The sequence below is a fragment of the Rhincodon typus genome, chromosome 6, assembly GCF_021869965.1.
Source record: "Rhincodon typus isolate 14 chromosome 6, sRhiTyp1.1, whole genome shotgun sequence".
NCBI lineage: Eukaryota > Metazoa > Chordata > Chondrichthyes > Orectolobiformes > Rhincodontidae > Rhincodon > Rhincodon typus.
In genome coordinates, this window is record NC_063337.1 from 42,428,241 (window position 1) to 42,438,582 (window position 10,342).

The following is a 10,342-nucleotide window of genomic DNA, read 5'->3' on the forward strand; positions in this document are numbered from 1 at the left end:
GCTAGCCGTCCCCGCTCCGCGCGAGCCTCCAGCCTGCTAGCCGTCCCTGCTCTATGTGAGCCTCCAGCAGATGCAGAGATTATTCAAATAAGCGAACTACATAAGGTAGGGATTCTGTGTGTATTACAGATTCGGGTTTATTGTGCACTACAATCCCGATACCCATTTTCATGTATATCCAATTTAAATTTCCAAGCATTCATATGGCACCTTTGACAACTTTGGGCTGTTTCTGTTTTTACAGTCAATAAAGTGTATTGAAGTGCATTCACTGTTTGCATCATATAGTTTGGGATAAAGAATTTCATGAGTATGCTACAACTAGCAGACAATATTGCCATGTATACGTAGTGTAGAAGAATGGCCTTCACCTTTGGTTCCCTCAGCTTTTTCAGGACTAAAAGTTTTAATTGTTTAAGAATATAATCAATGTAATGAGTTTCTCACCATTTCAGTTGTGTGGCTTTAACTAATGTGAATCTTTTTTATGATAATTCTTTGAATTGGCTTAGATTGAAACAGGTTATCAGTCCTATCTCCACTCTTAGTTTGAGCCCATCTCGGTTGTTAGGCATCAAGTCATGCATAATCCACCACTTCATTTCATTCAACATTGACAAAATTGAACTTATCCTATTGGTAACATGATCACCTATATCCAGTACCACCAACCTTGACAACTAATCAGGCTGAGGCTAGTGTTGCTCAATTTCAGCATTTTTCAACAAAGATCTGATGTTTAGCTCACATCTGACAATTGCCAAGACCACTTTTTTTGTCTGGAAAATATTTTCTTCCTCTTTTACTTCTCATCATTTCACAGCAAGGGATTGTCATACAAGACTGCTTATGAGCATCTTTCTTGCAGAAAAGAATCTATTTTTTCGATAGCATCCTAGTTAGAAGACAGATTGATTTTGAATAGACCATTATTTTTATAAAAATAATTCAGTGTTTTGGTACTGTAACAATATATGTTTGATGTAGCAAGCATTTAACCAAATGTGACCAGTATACTCCACAAGGGTAAAAGCCTGTTCAAAGTAAACTGTGCTAATGAATACTACAAGCTGCTGTTCCACAGGTAAGAAAGACCTTGGACAGGAATGAACTGCTGAGAATGTAACTGGTGTGAGACATCTCTAAGCCTGATAAGTTGGCAGAGAGAATCTGGAAATTGATACCCTCAAACTTAAGGGTGGACTTTTACTCCATGGTTTTAGACAAAGAACTCAACATACTATTGGAAATTCATTATTAACATAATAAAACATCTTAATGCAGTCTAAAAACATAGTTCTCAAAATCTTTGTTTTTATCTATGAAACTAAAATGCAGAGAAGATAATAGCTGAATAAATGCTTTGCTGCAATGGTAGAACAACAACTGTGCTAATTAAGGGACCGTGCATGCAGGATCATTAAGATAGTTCAGGGAAAACTCATGGAATTGTTGAAAACATCATGTTGGGGAATCAGAAACTGGTGTGACTTCGAGAGGGCCTTAATGTATCACACTTGGACTGTGATGTTTTTGGAGGGGTTGATGCATAGAAATGAATGGTGGGGTGATGTGCAGAAGTTACACAGGAAGAGTATAAGGTAGACTGTTTGAATCTGTTTTCCATTTCCTGTCCTTTTTCATATTCTTTGTTATAGATAGGTATTAGAGAAGTGGAGCCTTGGGATGCAAAACTTAGATTTTAGTTGTGGAAGTAAGCTCAATTTATACATTTTATGAATCTGTTTGAGATGACACCCAGAGAGGTTGATGGTTTCCTGTTCAAAGGAACAGCATTGCTGCAAGGAGCTGGAAAAATCTTACTGATGTTTATGGTTCCATAAAGTTGGTTAACATTTGCAAAACTTGTTTACCAAGTCTATAAAATTGTATCCCTTGCACAAGTCTTCTTCCCTTTATATGGAGTTTTAACAATTTTAAAAAATAAATTCATTTCTATGATAAAATCGTGTATTTTTAAAATATGTTTTCAGAATGAAACAGTTCAAGAGGAAGAGGAAAAGCAATTTTACAATGAAAGAAACTGAAACCTTGTTGAAGGAAGTGGAGGACAGAAGAGATATAATTTATACCCAACAACATGATGCAATAACCAATGAGTTAAAATGGATGGCTTGGAAGGAGATAGCAGAAAAAGTCAGTGCTGCAAGTGGTGGTGAACAACGCACTGCATATGAAGTGAAAAAGAAATATACTGATTTAAAGTGCTACTTGAAGAAAAGAGGAGAATGTTTGGATAGGATGGAAGCCATGATGACTGACTGTAGTCCAACTTCAATACATGGTTTTAATCACAGTGCTGTCAATGGTGAAACATCTTGTAAGTTTGACGATTCATTCTTGATTGATGAACCCAGTAGACCTCTTTGTGTAGTTAAAGTGGAAGATGGTGATGATCACGTGGAAGAAGAGGAGGAGGAACTGGGACTGCAACATACAGAGGTTTGGTCATTAACTTTTTGAGAATGATCTAAGAGGCAGGTGAAGATGGTTAGGTTTCTGGCAAATGTGCACCCTCTTCAGGAATTTTAAGGAGAAGCATTGTAGTTAAGTTGTATGATACAAACATTTGCCTACAATTCATATTGCATTAATTAATGAGCATGGAAGTCAGACTCTAGTCCATAGCTGACTGTATATGTATCAGCAAGTGTGCCATTGTTGGCCAGCAAGCCATAAACTAGAAGTTACCTGTTTCAGTTATATTCCAAGCATTCTTGCACATTTGTTATATCTTCTATATGCCATTAGAAAGATCTAGCACCTATGCAGAGGAAACCACCCATCTAACAATCTTCATGTTAATTTTACAGTTGGAAGTAATTATAATAAATACTTGCATTTGTAGTGAGGAAATGGGTGTGAGGCCAATAAAGGAGGTATTAAGAGAACTAACTAAAATTTTAAACAGCAAATAGTTTCTCAACAGGTTGTTAAAAGAAGGATGGCAGACTTAGGGAGACAGTTCTATAGTAAAGAACCTAGATGTCTAAATATTGGTTGCATAAACTTGGCATTTATTCCCTTTAATTTATAAGATGGAGGGGCAATCTAATTGAGATGCTTAAAGTGATAAAATTATTCAATAACGTAGATACTATTTCCCGACTGGAAGATCCAGAACAAAAAGATACATTCTTAAACCTAAATTTAGGCCATTTAGGAAAAAAATCAGGAAGCCCTTTTTTCACAAAAATGAGTGGGTGTCTGGAATTTACTCTCCTTGTAGGAAGTGGTGCTGGGTCATTTAAAACTTCCAAGGCTGAAGAGCATCATATTTCTATTGGATGAATATATCCAGGATTGTGAAGCAAAGGAACCAAATGTAGTTGAGACATAGATCAATCATCATCTAATAATGATGGAATAGACTTGAGGAACTGAATGGCCTAGTACTGTTCCTAAACACATGGAGGCAATGCATAAAAAGTTAGAGCTAGACAAATCAGTTAAGGCAGCAGCACTGACATGTTGGAGTTTGCAGAGATAAGATCAAGTAAGATTTTAATTGTGAGGATGAAAATTTTCAATTCTATATATTGGGATGTTAGCAACCAATGTATGTGAGCATGAAATGGACTTTGTACTTGCAGTACTTCAACTTTGGGTGAGCAATTAATGTATCAGTTTACAAGTCTGAAGTTAGAAGCTGCAACATGATACCCAACCTGCCCTTTACGACAAAAACTCAGCAGGTCTGGCAGCATGTGTGGAAACAGAAATGAAGTTAATGTTTCAAATCCAAAACTACATTTTGTTTTTATTTCAGATATCACGTATCTGAGGTACTTAGCCTTTACTTGTCTGCCCGTTGCAATGTTTGTCTCTAACTGCAAACTAGCTGTGAAGGGGGGATATGTGGAGCTCTTTTCCAAGTGCAAAGCATGTGTGATCAATAAAGCTTTAAACAATGTCAAATTTCAAAGTGAGATTTTTATCTAAATGTTTTTTATTTGTTATGATGAGAAGTCAAAATCAATGCATGTTCATTTAGGGAAACTGCGTAGAACTTGTCATTATTCAAGTTGGGGGAAATTTGAAATAAAAATTTGTGATTCAGATTATCTTATTCACAGAATCTGTGAGCTCTATTAAGTACTTAGAGTCATAGAATCATAGAGATGTAAAACATGGAAACAGACCCTTCAGTCCAACTTGGCCGTGCCAACCAGATATCCTAAATTAATCTAGTCCCATTTGCCAGCATTTGGCCCATATCTCTTTAAACCCTTCCTGTTTATGTACCATCCAGATGCTTTTTAAATGTTGTACGCACCTCCACCACCTCCTCTGGCAGCTTGTTCCATACGTGCATCATGCTCTGCATGGAAAAAGTTGCTCTCTGGGTCCCTTTTAAATCTTTCCCCTCTCACCTTAAACCGATGCCCTCTAATTTCGGACTCCCCTACCCTGTGAAAAAGACCTTGACTATTCACCTTATCCATGCCCTTCATGATTTTATAAACCTCCATAAGCTCAGCCCTCAGCCTCCGATGCTCCAGGAAAGATAGCCCTAGCCTATTCAGCCTCTCCCTATAGCTCAAATCCTCCAACCCTGGCAACACCCTTTTGTAAGTCTTCTATAGAATCCCTACAGTGTGGAAACAGGCCTTTCAGTCCAACAAGTCCACACCAAACCTCAGAGCATCCCACCCAGACCCATCCCCCTATAACCCACACATCCCTGAAACACTATGGGCAATTTAGCATAGCCAATCCACCTAACCTGCACATCTTTGGACAGTGGAAGGAAACCAGAGCACCTGGAGGAAACCCACGCAGACACAGGGAGAATGTGCAAACTCCACACAGACAGTCGCCCGAGGCTGGAATTGAACCCAGGTCCCTGGCGCTGTGAGGCAGCAGTGCTAACCACTGTGCCACCAGTCATCTTTCTGAGCACTTTCAAGTTTCACAACATTGTGTTGCAGTGATACTTTTTAAAGAAGGAAGGAGGCAAGTAAAATAAACATGTCATTTTATGTCTTTCTTACCTTTGCTATAAAAAAGCTTGCACTGAAGAGATGGACAGTAAAGAGCTACTTTCCTGTATTCTGCACAATGATTTATTCAGTAACTTAAATATTTATAAGTAGATATGCAATAAAATAAATTACGCATTCAAGGAATCATTCAGAAATAACTTTGTTGCCTTTGGGAAATACCTCACAAAAATTCCTTTCTTAATTCTTTTCACAGTGATATACATATCTTTTTCACTTCCACAGCTCAGTCTTGGAATGTGCATTATCTGACTGTCTGCAATGCTGTGGGAACTTGTTAGCATTTTTTTTTTGTTTCAACAGTTTAGAAATGTGGCAGAAGAACCCAGTGTACTCACAAGTCCATTTCCTACTGTTCGACCACTAGAAGTAATTGACAATTATTCAGAGGCAGAAGGATGTTCTTCAAGCTCTGATCAACCTGCAGTGGAGAATTGCAATTCTCATGCAGTCTTCTTTGTAGAGAAACAGCGTTTAGAGTTGGAAAAACAACGTGTAGCCCTTGAATCTGAAAGACTACAGGTGGAAAAAGAGCGCTTGCTTATTGAAAAAGAAAAGCTGCGTTACTTAGATATTGAAAATGAACGCCTGCAGCTGGAAAAGGAACGCTTACAGCTGGAAAAAGAACGCTTGCACATCAAGAGAGAGAAGTTGAAGCTATTGACTTTGCAACCCCGCAAGTTATCACCAGTGAAGGAATGTGACTCATTGACTGAAAGAACAAATTTAAAGTCAGTGGATATCGAAGCAGAAAGGTTGAAATTGGAAAGAGAACGTTTGCATTTAAAGAAAGAAAGACTGCAGTTCTTGAATATTGAGTCTGAAAAGCTGCAAATAGAGAAAGAACGACTGCAACTTGAAAGAGAACGTTTGCAGTTACAAAAAGATTGCCAAAAACAATGATTCCACTTAATGGATCATATATTATTTTTAACTCACACTAATGTAAACTAAGTTGTCCTTTCTTTGAAAATTTATCAGACATTACTTTCCCACAATCTATGAATGCAACTTATATATTTTTTATCTGTGCATAATAGCATGTTTTCTCAGATTTGGTTGCAAATTTTACCTCAAATTTTGTCAACACTTCCAGACATAGAGACATCTTACTTTTAATATTAAATTTTCCCTTTGAAATTCAAATTATTTAAAATACGTCTGCTGTGCAAGATATAGAATGTTAATTTAGATGTTAATTTTGATGGTGTTCATTTCGATTGAACTGTTACAAGAATTTGTATTTAATGAAAAGACTCTTTTAGCCGTAAGAACAATATCTTCTAATAATTAATCTCTCAAAGACAGTGCTGAGTCTTAACAATTCTGTTAAAAGTGGTTTATTTTCCTTCTTTGGTTCTCTGCCCAAAAGCAGGTCTGACTCACGTGCTGCAAACACTGCCATGGTTAGGGCATGGAAGCATCCATCCCAGAGGAACTAAGAATCAAACCATGTATTGTTGGCACCAATCTGATCCACACAGTCCATTAGCTATTTTAGCCATCCAAGAATTCTAAGTTGCTGTGGTATCATGGAATTTCACGTGCATGTTGTAGCCCAGAGCCATTAATAGTGATGCTGGAAGCTCCAAATTTCTTCCCATCGCATGCTTGGCCACAAATCTCACCCATTCTTATCACCTCCCATTGGTAAATGCTGGAAAATTTTTACAGATTGGTACTAAAATCTGTTTGGCCATGTTATGAATGTACCTGCCTTGGCCATAAACTCCTAGGTGGGATGTGTACTTCTGGCTCAAAGACAGTGTGCTACTCACTTCTCCACAGAATTCCTTGCAAGTTGATTGTACACTAATAATTTGCAAATTGTGCAATAATCTTTTTAATAATAATTTTCAGGCTAGTGTGTGTAAAAACCCTCAATAATCCTTTTATTATATCATTGGTGCATCTAGGTTTTGAGTTGATGCCTGAAACTTCACTAGGAATTGTTGATTGCATGACTCCTAGTTGCCTATAATGTTTTGTACTGCTAACATATACAAAAAAACTTTGATCATACTTGTTACTTTTAAGATAACACTTTTACTGAAGAAGTGACTACTTTTAGGAAGATTTCTATCTGCTCTGCACTAATTAGATTCAACCCCTGCGCACAGAAGTGAAAAGGGATTGTTATACTTCACTGTATTAGCTGGTTCTTGTCACTAGGTGCAACAGCAGCAATGAAAGAAACAGAAGATCCATCTTTCTTACCAATGCAGTCAAATGAGATTGGAAAATTTTATTTTAAATGCCTGGTGTTACAGAATCCAACAGTAGCCTTATTACACTTTTTTGAAACTGTGATTAACAAGCAATTCAAAGCTGTTTATTTAAAAATGTCTGAGTTAATTTGTTGAGTATTTGAACAATACACCTAAATGGCTTCAATTTGCTGATTTCAGATGAGAAACCACAGGAAAAAGTGGCTTTAGTTCCTGTGGGTCAGGGAGAGAAGATTTGGCTGAGGTTTGTACTCTGTTTACTCCCCAGCCTCTTCCACTGGAAAGTATGTTGTATTTGATATGATTGCCACGCCACAACTAATATACAGAACCTCTACCTCTAGTTTTGATGATTAATTTTGTTTACATATAACTGTTAAGTAAAAATAATTTGTAATGACATTAGTCTGCAGTACTGGGATGATCTCACTTCAGTAATCAAGTTTGTTGTTAGTGTGCAGTAAGTTTTAATGCAGTATATTTGCACAATATGAAAGTAGAAAGACCCTTGCATATTATTTTAAAATTACACTGTGCTTTGGATAAGTTGAGGGCTGATTGTTAACAGGTTCCTTCTGTTACATTTCATCTGTATACATTTCAATCTGCTGCACTATTCAGCTTTTTGAGCCTAATGCAAAGAAATTTCTTGATTTAGTGTTTTCAAGTACTGGACTAACTACAGTAAATAGTTAACAGGATATTTACTGATTAATTTACTGATTTTTCTGTAACCACTAGGGTAGGGTTTTCCCGGTTAGAATGTATGCTTTCAAGTAGACTTGGTGAAGATAAAGTCTACACTCTACAGATATATCTCTGGATTATTGAAATTCTATAATTTTTTTTATAATGTTGTAATAAGCAGTTTTAGTCCAGTAACAACTGTCAACTATCAGAAAAGGAAACAAATAACCCAGCTACAAGATATTGACATTGTGTACATATAGTTTTAGGAATAATGTGAGTTAAAGGAAGTTTCTTGGTCCAAAGCATTTCTACTTTCTGATCCAAATGAGTAATTTAGAAAAATATCATAGTTCCTTTTAAGGATGAATGTTTGTCTTTAATCACCAGTTATTAGTAGGAATAGTATTCAAATATTTAGGATGGTCTAAAATAGTTTTTTAAATGCATAAATATTTACTAGTGTTATACACAATAGACTTTTCAAACTGTTTAACCCCAACTTTATCAAGTACTTATCAAGGAAATTTGCAATAAGGGGAAACTGAGCCATATAAATCAGAATAGTTTCAGGTTAATGCCATGTGCAGGGTTAACTTAATACAACCGTTACAGTTTCTGGGACACTTCTAGTGATCCTCATGTTTCTGGGTTCAAGAAGAAAGAAGGTTTGCTAGAATTCAAACTGGTACATGTATAACAGTCACCTGAGCAGAGAATTGGACTCATTCGCTCTGAAAGCCCCCCACTCCCAAGTCACATAACAGCCTAAGCTTCTCTATGTTCTCAAATGGAAAATGACTATGCTAGTGAAGTATTGCGTGCAGCCATTGTCTGTGGTCTACAATATGTGTTCATGTCTCCAAGAGATGAAGGAACACAATTTGGGGAAAGAATTCTAACCAAATTGGTGGATTTGGATTTTTATCTTACAAACCTTGTAAGTGATAGGCGATCCTGAGTAGCCCAATTCTTGCAACCTAGGCAATGCAGTTCTTTTTATTATTTATCAATTTAACTTGTTTGGATTGTGTGAGTCTATGGGTTCGGAAAGGGCTCTTCATAGCACTGTTGCCTTATTAGCAAATAATCCAAGATCAATTGGTATGAACCTGAGCTGTAAGCAGATTGATGAAAACCATCCTTTAATCTTAAGATGTGCTTCCAAAGATATGGTATGCACCCATGTGGCTCCTGAACAAACACAGTTTGGACATTGGTGGCCTATTGGATGAAACTACTGATTTGCTGCTCATGGAGCAATACTTGTACAGTGGGGGGGAGAGGGGGGAAATTGTAGCGCCCCTAGCAATATTTGAACTGAGAAACATATGTTCAATTAACATTCTATGCTCTTAAATAATGTCTACTAGATTAACAGCGTGCCACTATCTTGGCTTCTTAATTCCAATGTTTAAGATGGGAAATAGTCATGGTTCTGTTCCCAATTACTATCTGTATCCTCTGTTGGAAAATGTGCATCTCAGCTTTAAATGGACTCAATTGCAGTACCTTCGTGTTTAGAATAGTTTGCCATTACTCACTAACTTGGCTGAATTGAAAAAAAGGCTTAAATGTCCTCTGAGTGAAGTACTGGACCACTTCCTGTATCTGCAGAAACATTTCCAGAGGAGGCATAGAAAAACTTAGTAAAAAGTTACTTATGTAAAATTTGCAGAAGAGTAACTTCAACAGATTACTGGTACATCTCCTCACACCAAATAATTTGATTTACTTAGCCGTTGGCTGGAGGAGCATCAATGTGTAGTTTTACAGGAACAAAAGTTTCATTAATATTTTTGTCACTGCTATTGGTTTATTCAGATAAGTTTGTTTTCTGACTCTTGTAACTATTAAGTTTCTTAGTTACTTGTGTTTTACATTTTTCTTAAGATTGTATTCCAACAGTTGGACGTTTCTGTGGGCGATAAAGCCCCTTTTGTCTAGCTGACCAAAAATAAAACTGACATTTTCTGAAAAACAACTTTGAAAATGTATTTTATTTGTTTACAGTAGAGATACTCAACAGACAGAATTTCAGAGCATTGCATATGGTCCAACGTGTACTTTTCAGGTGAATAAATCTACAGCTCATTTGTATAGAGGCCATTTTTCACCAGTATAATCTGGACAAAACTACTGGTTAGCCTATCAACAGCAAATATGGGAGAGAACCGGTCAGTGATTGGAAGCAACCCAAGGCCTGGAGCTGTGGCAATGAGTCTGGGGCCTTGGCTGGGAATAAATAGGAGGCATTCAGGGGACTCTGGGAGCGGAAGGAGATGAGAGTTGCACCATGAGAAGAAGGCATTGAGAGGTAGGTGGCGGAGAACTGCAAGTTGGACAATGACAGCGAAGGGGAAATGATGGACTGCTGGGTTGCTCCAACTAATTTTCCTTTTA

General features: G+C 37.1%; 1 protein-coding gene across 1 annotated transcript in view; it reads left to right on the forward strand.

Moving 5' to 3' along the window:
* Window positions 1-9,901, forward strand: part of msantd4 (Myb/SANT-like DNA-binding domain containing 4 with coiled-coils) — a 14,561-nt gene extending 4,660 nt beyond the window's left edge. The window contains exons 2-3 of the mRNA XM_020513078.2: window positions 1,995-2,463; window positions 5,328-9,901. Coding sequence (XP_020368667.1) covers window positions 1,996-2,463; window positions 5,328-5,927 — 1,068 coding nt within the window. The 5' untranslated portion in view covers window position 1,995 and the 3' untranslated portion in view covers window positions 5,928-9,901. The remainder of the gene's footprint in view (window positions 1-1,994; window positions 2,464-5,327) is intronic.
* Window positions 9,902-10,342: the final 441 nt, after the last annotated feature.